The sequence below is a fragment of the Strongylocentrotus purpuratus genome, unplaced genomic scaffold (assembly GCF_000002235.5).
Source record: "Strongylocentrotus purpuratus isolate Spur 01 unplaced genomic scaffold, Spur_5.0 spur5_scaffold_7, whole genome shotgun sequence".
NCBI lineage: Eukaryota > Metazoa > Echinodermata > Echinoidea > Camarodonta > Strongylocentrotidae > Strongylocentrotus > Strongylocentrotus purpuratus.
In genome coordinates, this window is record NW_022145613.1 from 15,821,287 (window position 1) to 15,839,624 (window position 18,338).

The 18,338-nt window shown below is 40.3% G+C and overlaps 1 protein-coding gene across 2 annotated transcripts in view; it reads right to left on the reverse strand.

Annotated features, from left to right (window-relative positions):
- Positions 1 to 18,338, reverse strand: part of LOC105437609 — a 45,517-nt gene that overhangs the window by 3,207 nt on the left and 23,972 nt on the right. For both annotated transcript variants that reach the window (XM_030974819.1, XM_030974820.1), the window contains exons 2-10: positions 16,544 to 16,837; positions 12,960 to 13,016; positions 12,451 to 12,588; positions 11,642 to 11,776; positions 8,313 to 8,606; positions 4,713 to 4,769; positions 2,007 to 2,144; positions 1,202 to 1,336; positions 233 to 269 (exon numbers count right to left, since the gene is read on the reverse strand). In XM_030974819.1, the coding sequence (XP_030830679.1) occupies positions 233 to 269; positions 1,202 to 1,336; positions 2,007 to 2,144; positions 4,713 to 4,769; positions 8,313 to 8,606; positions 11,642 to 11,776; positions 12,451 to 12,588; positions 12,960 to 13,016; positions 16,544 to 16,837 (1,285 nt within the window). The remainder of the gene's footprint in view (positions 1 to 232; positions 270 to 1,201; positions 1,337 to 2,006; positions 2,145 to 4,712; positions 4,770 to 8,312; positions 8,607 to 11,641; positions 11,777 to 12,450; positions 12,589 to 12,959; positions 13,017 to 16,543; positions 16,838 to 18,338) is intronic.

Below are 18,338 nucleotides of genomic sequence, written 5' to 3' on the forward strand. Positions count from 1 at the left end.
ATATACATGTATCAGTGTGTTTGAAATATTGTATTAATCATTTCCGCTAGTGGACCATTTCAAAAATCACATGGTTTAAACTCTATTTATTTAGGCTCTGATATTGCTAGTATCACAGTCTATACTTCCTACCATTTCCTTTCTATATGAACTAATGTAAATACCATGTTTGTTACCAAGTAACTATAGATTGAAGTTGAAGCAAAAACACAAACAATTGATATTTACATACCGGTTGTCACAACCATCGGAATGTTCTGGTGGGGGTACTGCAAAGGAAATTGAAACAAGTACAAATAAATGTAAGATACAAACCAAATGAAATAAACAATGATAATAGCAATAGACCTATTCTTCTTTTGTATATTTTACAATACATGTGATCAACTAATACTCTGTTGGACAGCATTATTCTGGCTTCACATCCTGTTGCTGTAGCGTACATTATGTGATCATGGCAATGAATACATTTATCAGAAACCCATTACTTCAGCTTGATTAAGAGTAGCAAATGTATATTTATGTCTTGCCACATGCCATTGGTGCCATGTAGGGGCAATCATATCAATTGGCAAATGATGTCCTTTGGCAGTATAAAATGTCCGTTGTGCAATGCGGGGGCTCAAACCCGCGACCTTCGTAGGTTCGTAGTTCCAGTGAAGTCATACTACTTGATTGCTATTATACTAAAAAAATGGAAACAAAAAAACACTATGATATTTTTGTATTAATCAATCTACCGATCTATCTTTTTAAATAGGGTCTTGTTAAATATCTGGTTAAAGGAGCGTCTCTGCAAAGTTTTTGACGGAACGGGGTTTAAGGGATGATGTGGACTAAAGTTAAAAAATTGCTGGAATATACTGACATGCAGAGCAAAACAACAACAACAAATCCCGGCCATTCAAAGCCTTTTGCAATTGGCATACAGCCTTAAAAACTTAGTAGGGATGGCAACACCCCAACCATCTCGACCTTTGCTCCCTATAGGGAGCTTCTGTTAAACCAAAGTGCTGAATTCACCTGTAATGGAAATAATCTGGAAACAGCTACAAATATAAGTGGTTGTATTTCTCTTGCGACAATGGATTCCAACATTTTAGCGTGGATTTTTCCACTCTAAGGAATGAAATAACATGACTCTCCACAAAAGTGGCTGTCCACCCCTGTATATTTAGGGGTGAAAGGACAAATAACTCACCATAGTGGTGGTTGTTGGTGAAGACGAGTGACAACAGGCCATGCCACCACAGCAGTAGGCTGAAGCCACAATGGCTACCACCATTTCGATCAGTCCAAGGATGGCCAACAGAGAGTCAGATGTGATGCCTCCGTCCTGTTAATCGAATTCGAATAGTTTAATTATTTATTAATTTACCTATTTATCTACCCATACATTTATTGATTTATTCATCATTTACCTATTCATTAACTTATATTCTCATTGTTTCATTTATCTATTCTTTCATTCATCCATTCATTCATTTATTCATCCATTCAGTATATATATTCATATATTCATAATTATTTATATATATTTATTCATTCATGTATTGAATCATTTATTCATAATAAACATTCAAATAGAAATTTGAAACACTATAAATTTAAGAAAATCTATAATGCATATGGAAACATAACAATAGCCAATGGAATCATAATCAAACTTAATTTCGATTATAATACTGAAAAGTGGAGAGAAGGATGATGGAGGAAATGATTTTAAAAAACCGGGCCAATAAAAACCGAACGTTTTTATGTAGAAGCATTTATTCAGTTAATGATAATACTGTTTCAAAATATTGATTAGAATTGAAAACGACGAAAAGCATTCGACACTGATGGGGTAACAGGGACATAAAACATTTCATCTAAAGAATCATAGAGATAGATCAATAATGTTCTGAGAGGATAGCAAGTTATATATCAAGAATAAACCATATTGTAACAATCATTTTATGGAAGGACGTAAAGTTTAATGGGCAACATGCAGTCTGTATACGTACCACTATTCCTTGTTCACGGTAGTCTGAGCCAAAGTAATAGCCATATTGACTGGTGAGTAATGCCCCAATGGTACCAACAATTAATTGAGCGATGGCAACATTTGCCGTGATGATACTCATCGTAAGATAGCCGATGATCTAAGAAACAACGTTTTATAAATAAATTGTTGAAGAAAACAAAAACTGCAAACAAATGAATAAAGTATATATTAGCGGAACCGATGTAATATTTCATGGTTCCCAATAAACAGAACACCAAAAAGTAACCTCTTTTGGGAGTGTATTTTAAGTGATTTTAAAGTATAGTGCCTTTTGAACTAGATTTAAACGTTATCGACACGTGCCTTCATTTAAACAAAAAAGGTACTCCTGTTCACGTTTTCATCTAACCTAAAAACCGCCAGTTTATCACGCGACTGGAGTAACGTGATTCCACTTACCTCTGTAAATCAAGTGTTTATGACCGAATAACCACTTGACCAAGCAACGAGTTTTTTGTCAGTTAACCGATGGTGGCGATAAATACGTAATTATTTGGTCTTGTAAGCACCTTTATTGATTGGTTTCACAGGTTATCCAAGTTGATGGTAATAATCACGTTACTTACACCGGCTAATCGTCTTATTGTTCTGTCCGTGAATCTCTGGTTATATTCAACTAGTATTCTGAGGTGTCTTACACACCTCTTTAAAAGGTTTCAAAGTTACCATAAATTTCTTGGTTATGATCACGTGGCTCAAGCTGATTACTAATCTAAGCTGTGAAACGTGATATGTAGGTGTGAAAATTAGTAATTATTAAGTGTTTTAAAACACCTTTTTAAATGGTAGTCAAAGTTGCCATAAGTTCCGCGTGTGATGATCTCGTGACTCAACGGAATATTGATCTAAGCTTGTCATACGTGACTTTTAGTGTGAAAATTAGTCATTATTAGGTGTCTTAAAACACCTATTTAAATGGTTTCAAAGTTACCATAACTTTCTTCGTGATGATCACGTAGTTAAAACTGATAACTAATCTAAGCTGTGAATCCGTGATATTTAGGTGTGAAAAATTAGTCATTATTAGGTGTATTAAAACACCTATTTAAATGGAAGTCAAAGTTGCCATAAGTTCCGCGTGATGATCTCGTGACTCAAACGGATTATTAATCTAAGCTGGGCATACGTGACTTTTAGGTGTGAAAAATTAGTCATGATTAGGTGTCTTAAAACACCTATTTAAATCGTAGTCAAAGTTGCCAGCAGTTCCGCGGTGATGATCGCGTGACTCAAACGGATTATTAATATAAGCTGGGTATTCCGTGTTTTCCAGGTGTGAAAATGAGTTATTCGTGGGTGTCTTGATGGTTTCACAGTTACCATTTAAGTTCCGTGGTGATAATCCCGTGACTGTTGGCATATTTCTATGTTCACCAGTTGATAACTGGAGTGTGCATATTTCCAGTTGCACCAGTTGATGACTGAGCGTTGGCATATTTCGAGTTGACCCAGCTGACACCAATTCATTTGCATATTGAATATGGGGTGCGTGCAGATCTATGTTTTTTAAACATTTTATCTGAATTAACAGCATATTTCTTAATTACTGATGATTTAGTTATATGCAATTCATTTCGAAAATACTACAAATATAATAACCAGTTATTAGGACATTTCGCTACTTCGTATAAATAGTTAAACATGAATAGGGAAACATTAACTGTGAACTAAAATAATTTCAATAAAGTACAAGTATACGAATTTTTTTTCGATTAATTCATTATGTAAGTCTACTTATTACCAATGCCCTTACATTGGAAATACAGACGTACCAGTATTGAAGTATTGTTGCTGTTCAACTGGTTGGAAGTTTTACCAAATGGTTCTAATGGCTCAGCTAGACCATTGAATTATAACTGGCCTTGATCAACTGGATCCATTTCATTTCCAGGGTTACCAGTTGGCATTAAATGGTTCATCAACTGGACCAGTTGCAACTAGCTTTCTCTTCTGGGATGTTTGTACCCCCCCCCCCCCACCCAACCCCCTCTAATCCCGACGTAAATTTCACGTGAATGAAGAACATGATTCATCTAAAGTCAACCTCGTAATATTCGCGTGAATTTCACGCAGATATTTTGACTAAAACTATCACTAACGCTTCACGTGTTTCTGTGACGCGATAATTTCGTGTATGAAGATGTAATTTCATAACCAAACAAACACGGAGTATTAGGTTAATAAACCATGGTCTCCAAGGTAGGATAATCACGTTATTATAATGGTGATATTGCAGTGACAATTGCGTGATTTAGTGTACGTGTGTCTTAAGTTACCTAATGCAAAAAACGTATTAACACATTTACGTAAATGTCCGGTGTTTGAAGAACGTAACTCTCCTCAAGTCGATACCTTGATATTGACGTGATTTTCACGTGATTTTGTTTATTGGGTTGTAACATAATACTTGCTTATTGTTGAGTGACACTATCATTTCCTCAGCTACAATCGATTATACAAATTTTTTTTAACTGGCCTTGGAATACATTGAGTGTGTGGGTGCGCTGGGCTCGTATGCGCGCGTGTGCGTGTGTATGTGTGTGTGCGCGGTATATGTTGGGTCGTTGTATACATAGAATGAGCCCTCGAATTAACACAAGAAACGCGTATAGGTAATGAATACATATTTCTAAAAGAGACTAAAGGAAAACAAAAACATACATACCACACGAGTGTTCTTCTTCATCGAACATATTCCCAAGATTCCGGTAGGAATGTAGAACTGTGAGAGGAGAATAAATAACAGCCATTAAAAATCACAATTACAAAATTCAACTAAATTTGTATATATATCTCCATGTATGCTAAACAACCCATGGTTTTTCTCTCTTAAAGATTTGCTAATATGGCCTCTGTCATCTTTTATTCCTCTCACAATTACAGTTTTGCTGAAATTAGATAAATATTTTAAAAGTTCAAACCATTTCTTTTGTAGCGTGTACCGTGTATTTATCTCTAGACAGACACAATTACAGTTTAATACTGATTTGGGAATTAGTTTTAACAAATTTTCAAATCATGATCATGATTAAAAATTCGTTATCTTTATTACTTGTTTCGTGACAATTTTCTTATATTTTTGGGAGTATTTTTCCTAAGAACGAAGACATTAGTGAACACAGGCGCGGATTCAGGGGGGGGGGAAGCAGGAAGAAAAAAAGGGCGGAAAAAAAGGGGAAAAAGGGGGGGGGGAAGAATGAAGAAAAGAAGAGGAAAAAAGGGAGAAAAAAAGAAGGAAAAACAAAGGAGGACAAAAAGAGAGAGAGAGAGAGAGAGAAGAAAAAGAAGTGAAAGAGGAGAGAAAGGGAAAAAGAAGAGGAAGAAGAAAAGAAAGGGGAAGAAGTGATCGGGGGGGGCGAAAGAGCCTCGCCTACCCCCTCCCCCAATCAAAAAAATAAGATAGAAGGCAAGAAAAAGAAAGAAGGGGTATCAGTTGCAATTTTTCCGCCGACAAGTTGTGGATCGGGGAGGGGGTGAGGCAAAATGCCCTTGCCTCCCCCCGCCCCGCTAAAAAAAAAAGAGAGGAAGAAGGAAAAGGAAAAAGGAGAGCTAAAAGGGACCGAAAAAAAGGTGAAAAGAAGGGGAAATAGATCATTTGCAGTTAATCCCGCTAACAACGTGTGGAGATGGGGTGGGGGCCGAAATGACCTTGCCTCTCCCCCCCCCCCCCTATCAAACCTAAAAGAGAGGGAAGGAAGGTAGGGGAGATCAGTTGGATTTTCCCGCCAACGATCGGGGGGCGGGGCACTGGCGCATTGATCGGGGAGGGGGCTCGGGGGAATAAATTTAAACGTGGTTTATTTCTTATTCCATAACGGTGGTTTACAGATAATGCTGAAATGACATAATTTTCCGAGATTTTTCCTCATTCTTTAGTAAATTATACTTTTGTATGCGTTTGTAGATTAACAGCCAGGCAAGAAATATGCTTCTTGAGATGCCTACATGTCAGGGCCCGCGGTACGGCAGGGATCGGGAGCCTCCAGCTCCCCCCCCCCCCCATTTTTTTTTGGAAAAGCATTTTAAAGAGAAATAGAAAGAAAGAGAGCAAGAAAGAAACAATAGTTAACTACCAGTGTCACAACAAAATAAGGTATACAAAATTGCTCTTCTGACCGTAATTAGACCCTTAAAATACCTAAGCTTTCGGGGCTCTGCCCCCGGGACCCAACCAAGGGCCCTTGGGCAGGCCCCTTGATACTCATCTGACCGCAATTTAGTGCCTAAAACCCTTGATCTTCTGGGGGCTCCGCCCGCTGGATCTCACGGCAATCAGTGTCCTGCCAGTGTCACAAATAAGGTATACAAATATGTTCATCTGACCGTAATCAAATGCCTGAAACCCCTCAGATTCAGGAGTTACGGCACCCTCGACTCCACCATGGGCCCTGAGGCGGGCACCTGAATGCTTATCTGACCGTAATTTGCCTTCAACCCATGAGTTTCCGGGGGCGGACAAGGTATCAAAAGATGTTCTTCTGACCGCAGGCGCGTAGCCAGGGGGGCAGTGGGGGCGCCCCTTCCCCTCCCTAAAAAAAAGCCGGCCAAAAAAAGAGAGAGAGAAAAGGAAAAGGACGTATGAAGAAAAGGAGCAGACAAAAAACATTTTTGAAATTCAGACAAGGATTAAGAGTCGAAAACGGTAAAACCAATTGTCTTCTTTCTCTAATTATTTAATGAAACGTACAAGCTTCCGCGCTTCGCGCGGAAGGGGGAGGGGAAAACTAAATCAAGACGACGATTAAGAGTCTAGAACGGTACAACGAATCGTCTTCTTTCTCTAATGATTTAATGAAACGTAAAAGCTTCCGCGCTTCGCGCGTGCGGATGGGGGGGGGGAACTGAATTCAGACGAGGATTAAGAGTCGAGAACGGTACAACGAATCGTTTTCTTTCTCTAATGATTTAATGAAACGTAAAAGCTTCAGCGGGAGGGGTAAAACTTTATTTAGACGAGGATAATTTTCGAGAACGGTACAACGAATCGTCTTATTCGTTTCTCTAATAATTAAATTAAATGTCAAAGCTTCCGCGCTTCGCGCAGGAGGTGGGGTAACTGAATTTAGACAAGGATTAAGAGTCGAGAACGGTAGAACGAGTCGTCTTCTTTCTCTAATGATTTAATGAAACGTAAAAGCTTCCGAGCTTCGCGCGGAAGGGGGGAGGGGAAAACTAAATCCAGACGAGGATTAAGAGTCGAGAACGGTACAACAAATCGTCTTCTTTCTCTAATGATTTAATGAAACGTAAAAGTTTCCGAGTTTTGCGCGGAGGGGAAAACTAAATCCAGACGAGGATTAAGATTCGAGAACGGTACAACAAATCGTCTTCTTTCTGTAATGATTTAATGAAACGTAAAAGTTTCCGCGCTTTGCGCGGGAGGGGAAAAACTGCATTCAGACGAGCAGGCACGTAAGCAGGAGGGGGGGAGAGGTTTGGGGTAGAACCCTTCCCCCCCCCCTTTTGTGATGTTTTTTTTTTTTTTTTTTTTTTTTTTTTTAATATGCCAATGGCTGACCTATTTCGAGACCAAAAAACAAAAAAGTGTCCTCTTACCCCCCCCCCCCCCTCCCCCGCTCATAGCGGCTGGCTGAGTCGTTGCGATTTTTTGGGGACCAAAAAAAAAAAAGTGGGACCCCCTCCCCCCCCCCCCCCCCAGTGGCGCGATCCAGGGGGCCCGGCCCCCCCCCCCCCTTGAGAAAAAATAATGTAAATCACGCGATTTTTACCTTTTTGGGGGTTGGGCCCCCCCCCCCCCCTAGCGCTCAAGGGGGGGGGGGTGCAAATTTTAAAATTTTCGAGGACCAAAAAAAAAAAAAATGTGCTAACTAACCCCCCCCCCCCCCCCCCCCCCCCCCCCCCCCCCCCCCCCCTACTGAGCGACTTTTCGGCCGGCGCGATTTTTTAATTTTCGGGAGCAAAAAAAAAAAAAGTTGGGCCACCTCCCCTAAGAAATCCTGGATCCGCGCCTGCCCCCCACCCCCTAAGAAATCCTGGATCCGCGCCTGAGTGAACATGCACTTTCTCACAGGTTTCACGGCAAACAGCTGCAGAGTACAAGGGAATGCCGACGATGGGGTGCGGGCGGGCGCGCGCGTGTGTGAAGTTAGCGACTGTAATATCAGATCCTCATCCATTTCATGCAAGTAATTCATATTGTGAATTGAAAATAATCTTTTTAAAAAAGGGTTCTTGCCAAAGTGTTAATCACGTATGGAAACAATTGCATGCTCCAAAGATGAACAAAATAAAAATGGCGACTTACCAGAACGCTTGCCCAAATTCCAATGGCGACAAAGCCTAGTCCGGTATAGATGCGGGATAAGATGAACAACTGGGCAATGGCGACGACGATGCTCCCGATGCCGATGGAGATCTGCAGCCAACCAGTCGCTCTCCCGGCAGCTCCGTTAAAGTGCTGCGACACACTGCTCGACGAGTTAGGATTCTGCACCGTATTGGCATAGTTGACTGGTGCGGGCTGGTGGACGTAGACAGTCTGGTCCGGAACTCCGGGCTGGGTTGGATAGGACGGGGCCTGCATATCAGAGGTAACTTGCTGTGTAGGGTAAGAAGGTTTGGTAAAAACTGACAAGAGTTTTAGAGATAAAAATAGGGTAAACAATACATTTAAGGATGCAATTTAGAGCACGGGCGTCAATCAGGGGGGGGGGGAGACAGGGGGACCCCCAAAAAATGTTAAAGGATGGAGGACACAATAGAGTATGTCCCCAAAATTATGGAAGTCTCATATTTCGTATGATAGGCTTTATGGGCCCTACTTTTTGTAAAAGACCCCTATAGAGCACAAAGTGTGTGCTCCAAATTAGGATTTTCATCAAGGCTAACAAGGGGCGTCGACTTTTTCCAGTTCTGTGATTGGCGAAAACTTTTATTATTATAGATTATCAACCAATTGTTCGCGCGGATCTCGGTGGTGAGCGCAATGAGAGTTGATATCATCATAAAGACTGGGAAAATAAGCCCCTTATATGGAAATCAGGGTGGTTTAAAGATATAGAACGGTAGTGGTAAAATTTAGGTTCAAGGGTTTTGGGTGCAAATGTCCATTCAATATTGTTTAAATATTTCCTTCAGAGGTTTAGATGGCAATACTTCAACCTAAATTCGCGAAAAACAGAATTATTTGCCCAAATGTTCAATGGTAAAGTGAATTCGCGATATCTATTCAGGCCGGATCGATATGATAATTTACCAAATATATAAATTAGTAGGCGGTTTTCTGGCAAACCTTGTATCATCACGTCTAAGTCAAAACATATTCTTTCATATTATTATTAATAATAGCTTCCATTTCACTTTTTGAGAGGGGGGCGTTTCCAAAATTGTTCTTTACCTTTAAGACGGAAAAAGAGTTGGATCACTTTCAAGGGAGCGTTATTTTTTTCGGCGGCACAGATTGGGGTTAGGTGCGTGTTGAGCCTATAGGAAAGTTTTGGGTTAGGGTTAGGGTAAGGGTGTGGGTTAAATCAAGACCCCTTAAAAAAAGCCCCAATCTGTGCCGCAGAAGAAAATAAGGCTTCCGGGGACACAAACAGCAGTGGTTGAGTTGTTGATTTTGTTTTCCTCATACCCGGTTGCTGATAATGGTCATATCGAAAGATTCCTTGCTACACTTTGACAAACTTTCAAGTGTGCATCACGTTTGTGCTACAGTGTGTACATCATGCGCATACATATAGACTTTCAAAATGTACCCAAAGCAAGTATTTTTTCGAAGCTCCAAATCACATCCTGAGTAAGTATATCTGGGAGGTTTTCCGACCCTAAACAAGTATGTCCTTTATCATTTATAGTGTTATACAATTTCTATACCTCAAACGAGTATTTGAAGTTTTTTGCACACGATTGTAGCATTTCTCCAGATTACAAATTTAACAGTGTAATCGGCGTCTGGTTTAGCAATAAAATGGTGCTCTTTTTTATACTTGTCATCTTACGTGTATGATTTATGAATTATGTACCCTTTTAACGTACGCGATGTGTGATTTAAACACCTTTTTTGTCTACAAAAATGTGGTTGTTTTGATACCCTAAACAGGATACGCATGTTCCGCCTCCAACGGAAATACTCTTTTCCTCGGTGTTTGTGTAGGCGCAGGATGTACAAGCTGGTAAATAAGTTGCCCCCAGGAAACAAGTACTAATATACAAATAATACACAGCAGTGAGGGCATTAGTAAGAATTACCCATATCGCCTCGGGCGTGTTAGACTTTTCCAAAGGTACCGAGTGTGGGTAATATTACTATTAATGCCCGAACAAAATGATGTGTATTATTTGTTTTCTAAAATTATGAGGTGGATCCTTGTTATTAATTTGATCAATCACCCTCATCTCAAACTCAAAGGCCCGAGGTTGAAATGTAACCCATAGTTTAAATCCTCACTTACATAACCCATGGTTTAAGTGCAGCGCAAATTGATGCATACCTTGCTTTGCGCGCGTCTAATATGACAACAACAAGCTAGATGTGTTTATGACCGGTCATTACCATTGGGTAATGACCGGTCGTTACCCAAATTACGCGTTAGGCAAAATAAATGCCCGGTCACGTGTACGCTTTCAACCAATCATTTGATTAGGATTTACGTCATCATTTTATAATACCTTTTATTCATCAATATTATTATTTCAGACCAAGAGACACTTTAGATGGCACACGTGTTTTTTTTAACGACCGTACCATACTAGTTGTGCATTTTGTAGATACCTAGATGATTGGAGTGTTGTTGGAGTTATTGGAGTGTTATCAATCGCTTTCCTGTTTATTCATTTTTCCCGATTTAATATCGGAGGTCCAAAATAATGATGGTGTAATCATGGCAATGAATACATTATATCAGGTACCCATTACTTCAGCTTGATTGAGAGTAGGAAATGTATATTGCCACATGCCATTGGTGCCATATAGGGGTAATCATATCAATTTGCAAATGATGTCCTTTGACAGTATTAAATGTCTGTCGTGCCATGCGAGGGCTCGTACCTACGACCTTCGAGGGTTCGTAGTTCCAGTGAAGTCATACTACTTGATTGCTATTATACTAAAAAATGGAAGCAAAAAACACTATGATATTTTTGTATTAATCAATCTACCGATCTATCTTTTTAAATAGGGTCTTGTTAAATATCTGGTTAAATGAGCGTTTCTACAAAGTTTTGAACGGAACGGGTTTTAGGGGGATGATGTTGACTAAAGTTGAAAAATTGCTGGAATATACTGACATGCAGAGCAAAACAACAACAACAAATCCCGGCCATTCAAAGCCTTTTGCAATTGGCATACAGCCTTAAATAAATTTAGTAGGGATGGCAACACCCCAAACATCTCGACCTTTGATCCCTATAGGGAGCTTCTGTTAAACCAAAGGTGCTGAAATTCACATGTAATGGAAATAAACTGGAATCAGCTACAAATATAAATGGTTGTATTTCTCTTGTGACAATGGATTCCACCAATTTTTATCGTTGATTTTCCACTCTAAAGGAAAGGAAAATATCATGACTCTCCACAAAAGAGAGTGACTGTCCACCCCTTTATATTTAGAGGTTATAGAACAAATAACTCACCATAGTGGTGGTTGTTGGTGAAGACGAGTGACAACAGGCCATGCCACGACAGCAGTAGGCTGAAGCCACAATGGCTACCACCATTTCGATCAGTCCGAGGATGGCCAACAGAGAGTCAGATGTGATGCCTCCGTCCTGTTAATCGAATTCGAATAGTTTAATTATTTATTAATTTACCTTTTTATCTACCCATACATTTATTGATTTATTCATCATTTACCTATTCATTAACTTATATTCTCATTGTTTCATTTATCTATTATTTCGTTCATCCATTCATTAATTTATTCATCCATTCAGTATATATATTCATATATTCATAATTATTTATATATATTTATTCATTCATGTATTGAATCATTTATTCATAATAAAACATTCAAATAAAGAAATTTGAAACACTATAAATTTAAGAAATCTATAAATGCATATGGAAACATAAACAATAGCCAATGGAAATCATAATCAAACTTAATTTAGATTATAATACTGAAAAGTGGAGAGAAGGATGATGGAGGAAATGATTTAAAAAAACCGGGCCAATAAAACCGAACGTTTTTATGTAGAAGCATTTATTCAGTTAACGATAATACTGTTTCAAAATATTGATTAGAATTGAAAACGACGAAAAGCATTCGACACTGATGGGGTAACAGGGACATAAAACATTTCATCTAAAGAATCATAGAGATAGATCAATAATGTTCTGAGAGGATAGCAAGTTATATATCAAGAATAAACCATATTGTAACAATCATTTTATGGAAGGACGTAAAGTTTAATGGGCAACATGCAGTCTGTATACGTACCACTATTCCTTGTTCACAGTAGTCTGAGCCAAAGTAATAGCCATATTGACTGGTGAGTAATGCCCCAATGGTACCAACAATTAATTGAGCGATGGCAACATTTGCCGTGATGATACTCATCGTAAGATAGCCGATGATCTAAGAAAACAACGTTTTATCAATAAATTGTTGAAGAAAACAAAAAACTGCAAACAAATGAATAAAGTATATATTAGCGGAACCGATGTAATATTTCATGGTTGTAACATAATAGTTGCTTATTGTTGAGTGACACTATCATTTCCTCAGCTACAATCGATTATACAATTTTTTTTTAACTGGCCTTGGAATACATTGAGTGTGTGGTGCGCTGGGCTCGGATGCGCGCGTGTGCGTGTGTATGTGTGTGTGCGCGGTATATGTTGGGTCGTTGTATACATAGAATGAGCCCTCGAATTAACACAGAAACGCGTATAGGTAATGAATACATATTTCTAAAAGAGACTAAAGGAAAACAAAAACATACATACCACACGAGTGTTCTTCTTCATCGAACATATTCCCAAGATTCCGGTAGGAATGTAGAACTGTGAGAGGAGAATAAATAACAGCCATTAAAAATCACAATTACAAAATTCAACTAAATTTGTATATATATCTCCATGTATGCTAAACAACCCATGGTTTTTCTCTCTTAAAGATTTGCTAATATGGCCTCTGTCATCTTTTATTCCTCTCACAATTACAGTTTTGCTGAAATTAGATAAATATTTTAAAAGTTCAAACCATTTCTTTTGTAGCGTGTACCGTGTATTTATCTCTAGACAGACACAATTACAGTTTAATACTGATTTGGGAATTAGTTTTAACAAATTTTCAAATCATGATCATGATTTAAAATTCGTTATCTTTATTACTTGTTTCGTGACAATTTTCTTATATTTTTGGGAGTATTTTTCCTAAGAACGAAGACATTAATGAACACAGGCGCGGATTCAGGGGGGGGGGGGAAGCAGGAAAAAAAAGACGGAAAAAAGGGGAAAAAAGGGGGGAAGAAGGAAGAAAAGAAGGGGGAAAAAAGGGGGGAAAAAGAAGGAAAAACAAAGGAGGACAAAAAGAGAGAGAGAGAGAGAGAGAGAGAGAAGAAAGAAGTGAAAGAGGAGAGAAAGGGAAAAGAAGAGGAAGAAGAAAAGAAAAGGGGAAGAAGTGATCGGGGGGGCGAAAGAGCCTCGCCTCCCCCTCCCCCAATCAAAAAAATAAGAGAAATGGCAAGAAATAGAAAGAAGGGGGTATCAGTTGCAATTTTTCCGCCGACAAGTTGTGGATCGGGGAGGGGGTGAGGCAAAATGCCCTTGCCTCCCCCCCCCCCCCCCCCCGCCCCGCTAAAAAAAAAAGAGAGGAAGAAGTAAAAGGAAAAAAGGAGAGCTAAAAGGGACCGAAAAAAAAGGTGAAAAGAAGGGGAAATAGATCATTTGCAGTTAATCCCGCTAACAACGTGTGGAGATGGGGTGGGGGCCGAAATGACCTTGCCTCCCCCCCCCCCCCCCTATCAAACCTAAAAGAGAGGGAAGCAAGGTAGGGGAGATCAGTTGGATTTTCCCGCCAACGATCGGGGGCGGGGCACTGGCGTATTGATCGGGGAGGGGGCTCGGGGGAAATAAATTTAAACGTGGTTTATTTCTTATTCCATAACGGTGGTTTACAGATAATGCTGAAATGACATAATTTTCCGAGATTTTTCCTCATTCTTTAGCAAATTATACTTTTGTATGCGTTTGTAGATTAACACCTAGGCAAGAAATATGCTTCTTGAGATGCCTACATGTCAGGGCCCGCGGAACGGCAGGGATCGGGAGCCTCCAGCTCCCCCCCCCCCCTCATTTTTTTTTGGAAAGCATTGTAAAGAGAAATAGAAAGAAAGAGAGCAAGAAAGAAAGAATAGTTAACTACCAGTGTCACAACAAAATAAGGCATACAAAATTGCTCTTCTGACCGTAATTAGACCCTTAAAATACCTAAGCTTTCGGGGGCTCTGCCCCCGGGACCCAACCAAGGGCCCTTGGGCAGGCCCCTTGATACTCATCTGACCGCAATTTAGTGCCTAAAACCCTTGATCTTCTGGGGCTCCGCCCGCTGGATCTCACGGCAATCAGTGTCCTGCCAGTGTCACAAATAAGGTATACAAATATGTTCATCTGACCGTAATCAAATGCCTGAAACCCCTCAGATTCAGGAGTTACGGCACCCTCGACTCCACCATGGGCCCTGAGGCGGGCACCTGAATGCTTATCTGACCGTAATTTGCCTTCAACCCATGAGTTTCCGGGGGCGGACAAGGTATCAAAAGATGTTCATCTGACCGCAGGCGCGTAGCCAGGGGGGGCTGTGGGGGCGCCCCCCCCCCCTCCCTAAAAAAAGCCGGCCAAAAAAAGAGAGGAGAGAAAAGTAAAAGGACGTATGAAGAAAAAGGAGCAGACAAAAAACATTTTTGAAATTCAGACAAGGATTAAGAGTCGAAAACGGTACAACCAATTGTCGTCTTTCTCTAATTATTTAATGAAACGTACAAGCTTCCGCGCTTCGCGCGGGAGGGGGGAAACTGGGGTACAACGAATCGTCTTGTTTCTCTAAATGTCAAAGCTTTCGCGCTCCGCGCAGAAGGTATAGGGTAACTGAATTTAGACAAGGATTAAGAGTCTAGAACGGTACAACGAATCGTCTTCTTTCTCTAATGAATTAATGAAACGTAAAAGCTTCCGCGCTTCGCGCGTGCGGATGGGGGGGGGGGGACTGAATTCAGACGGGATTAAGAGTCGAGAACGGTACAACCGAATCGTCTTCTTTCTCTAATGATTTAATGAAACGTAAAAGCTTCAGCGGGAGGGGTAAAACTTTATTTAGACGAGGATAATTTTCGAGAACGGTACAACGAATCGTCTTATTCGTTTCTCTAATAATTAAATTAAATGTCAGAGCTTCCGCGCTTCGCGCAGGAGGTTGGGTAACTGAATTTAGACAAGGATTAAGAGTCGAGAACGGTAAACGAGTCGTCTTTCTTTCTCTAATGATTTAATGAAACGTAAAGCTTCCGATTTTTGCGCGGGAGGGGGTGAATTTAGACGAGGATTAAGAGTAAAAAACGGTACAACGAATCGTCTTCTTTTTCTAATGATTTAATGAAACGTAAAAGCTTCCGAGCTTCGCGCGGAAGGGGGGAGGGGAAAACTAAATCCAGACGAGGATAAGAGTCGAGAACGGTACAACAAATCGTCTTCTTTCTCTAATGATTTAATGAAACGTAAAAGCTTCTGGGTTTTGCGCGGGAGGGGGGTAATCCAGACGAGGATTAAGATTCGAGAACGGTACAACAAATCGGCTTCTTTCTCTAATGATTTAATGAAACGTAAAAGTTTCCGCGCTTCGCGCGGGCGGGGAAAAACTGCATTCAGACGAGCAGGGCGTAAGCAGGAGGGGGGGAGAGAGGTTTGGGGTAGAACCCTTCCCCCCCCCCCCTTTTGTGATGTTGTTTTTATTTTTTTTTTTTTTTTTTTAATATGCCAATGGCTGACCTATTTCGAGACCAAAAAACAAAAAAGTGTCCTCTTACCCCCCCCCCCCCCCCTCCCCCGCTTATAGCGGCTGGCTGAGTCGTTGCGATTTTTTGGGACCAAAAAAAAAGTGGGACCCCCCCTCCCCCCCCCCCCCACCAGTGGCGGATCCAGGGTGTGCTCACTACCCCCCCCCCCCCCCCCCCCCCCCCCCACTGAGCGACTTTTCGGCCGGCGCGATTTTCTAATTTTCGGGAGCAAAAAAAAAAAAAATTGGGGCCACCTCCCCTAAGAAATCCTGGATCCGCGCCTGAGTGAACATGCACTTTCTCACAGGTTTCACGGCAAACAGCTGCAGAGTACAAGGGAATGCCGACGATGGGGTGCGGGCGCGCCCGTGTGTGAAGTTAGCGACTGTAATATCAGATCCTCATCCATTTCATGCAAGTAATTCACATTGTGAATTGAAAATAATCTTTTTAAAAAAGGGTTCTTGCCAAAGTGTTAATCACGTATGGAAACAATTGCATGCTCCAAAGATGAACAAAATAAAAATGGCGACTTACCAGAACACTTGCCCAAATTCCAATGGCGACAAAGCCAGCTCCGGTATAGATGCGGGAAAAGATGAACAACTGGGCAATGGCGACGACGATGCTCCCGATGCCGATGGAGATCTGCAGCCAACCAGTCGCTCTCCCGGCAGCTCCGTTAAAGTGCTGCGACACACTGCTCGACGAGTTAGGATTCTGCACCGTATTGGCATAGTTGACTGGTGCGGGCTGGTGGACGTAGACAGTCTGGTCCGGAACTCCGGGATGGGTTGGATAGGACGGGGCCTGCATATCAGAGGTAACTTGCTGTGTAGGGTAAGAAGGTTTGGTAAAAACTGACAAGAGTTTTAGAGATAAAATAGGGTAAACAATACATTTAAGGATGCAATTTAGAGCACGGGCGTCAATCAGGGGGGGGGGGAGACAGGGGGACCCCCAAAAAATGTTAAAGGATGGAGGACACAATAGAGTATGTCCCCAAAATTATGGAAGTCTCATATTTCGTATGATAAGCTTTATGGGGCCCTACTTTTTGTAAAAGACCCCTATAGAGCACAAAATGTGTGCTCCAAATGAGGATTTCATCAAGGCTAACAAGGGGCGTCGACTTTTTCCAGTTCTGTGATTGGCGAAAACTTTTATTATTATAGATTATCAACAATTGTTCGCGCGGATCTCGGTGGTGAGCGCAATGAGAGTTGATATCATCATAAAGTCTGGGAAAATAAGCCCCTTATATGGAAATCAGGGTGGTTTAAAGATATAGAACGGTAGTGGTAAAATTTAGGTTTAAGGGTTTTGGGTGCAAATGTCCATTCAATATTGTTTAAATATTTCCTTCAGAGGTTTAGATGGCAATACTTCAACCTAAATTCGCGAAAAACAGAATTATTTGCCCAAATGTTCAATGGTAAAGTGAATTCGCGATATCTATTCAGGCCGGATCGATATGATAATTTACCAAATATATAAATTAGTAGGCGGTTTTCTGGCAAACCTTGTATCATCACGTCTAAGTCAAAACATATTCTTTCATATTATTATTAATAATAGCTTCCATTTCACTTTTTGAGAGGGGGGCGTTTCCAAAATTGTTCTTTACCTTTAAGACGGAAAAAGAGTTGGATCACTTTCCGGGGAACACACACAAACACACACACACACACACACGCATAAATGTTCGTTGATATTCGATATTTGATATGTGTGGTATAACCAATTTTGTTAGGAATTTATTTGGATCTGCAAAGACCGAATTAATACCCAAATCCCACTTGTTTTATTCAAGCATCACATAAGCAATTTTGGCGCAAGTCGATTTTTGCTAACATGAAAGATGAATTTCAAAGGCCAAAGATGTCGACAAATCCCCATAATTCTCCTTATCTGTAACCAATGTGATGTGACTAGCATTCATACACCGATATCGATATATATTTAACAAACATTGATTTCCAATCAATATAAACAACATATTTTCTTTTTTACGAGTTGAAAGGTTAACGGAGCAAGCAAAGAATTCATTCGTGTACAGTACGAAAAATGCGAAATGCCTAAAAAAGAAATCTCTAGTAGAAAAATAAGCCAAACCCTTCACAATTAAAAGATGGCCGAAATGGTGCTGATATGACTCTGTACTGAATAATTTTAAGGAAAAGTCACACAGCAGATTATCATTCAGAATAGCACCAGTATTTTAATCAGTTATAATGGAGTGAGCATTGTTTTCGGCACAATGTAATGCTTATATTGTCCCAAATCTACATAATGGAATACATGAGTATACCTATTTTAATTTGTAATTTCA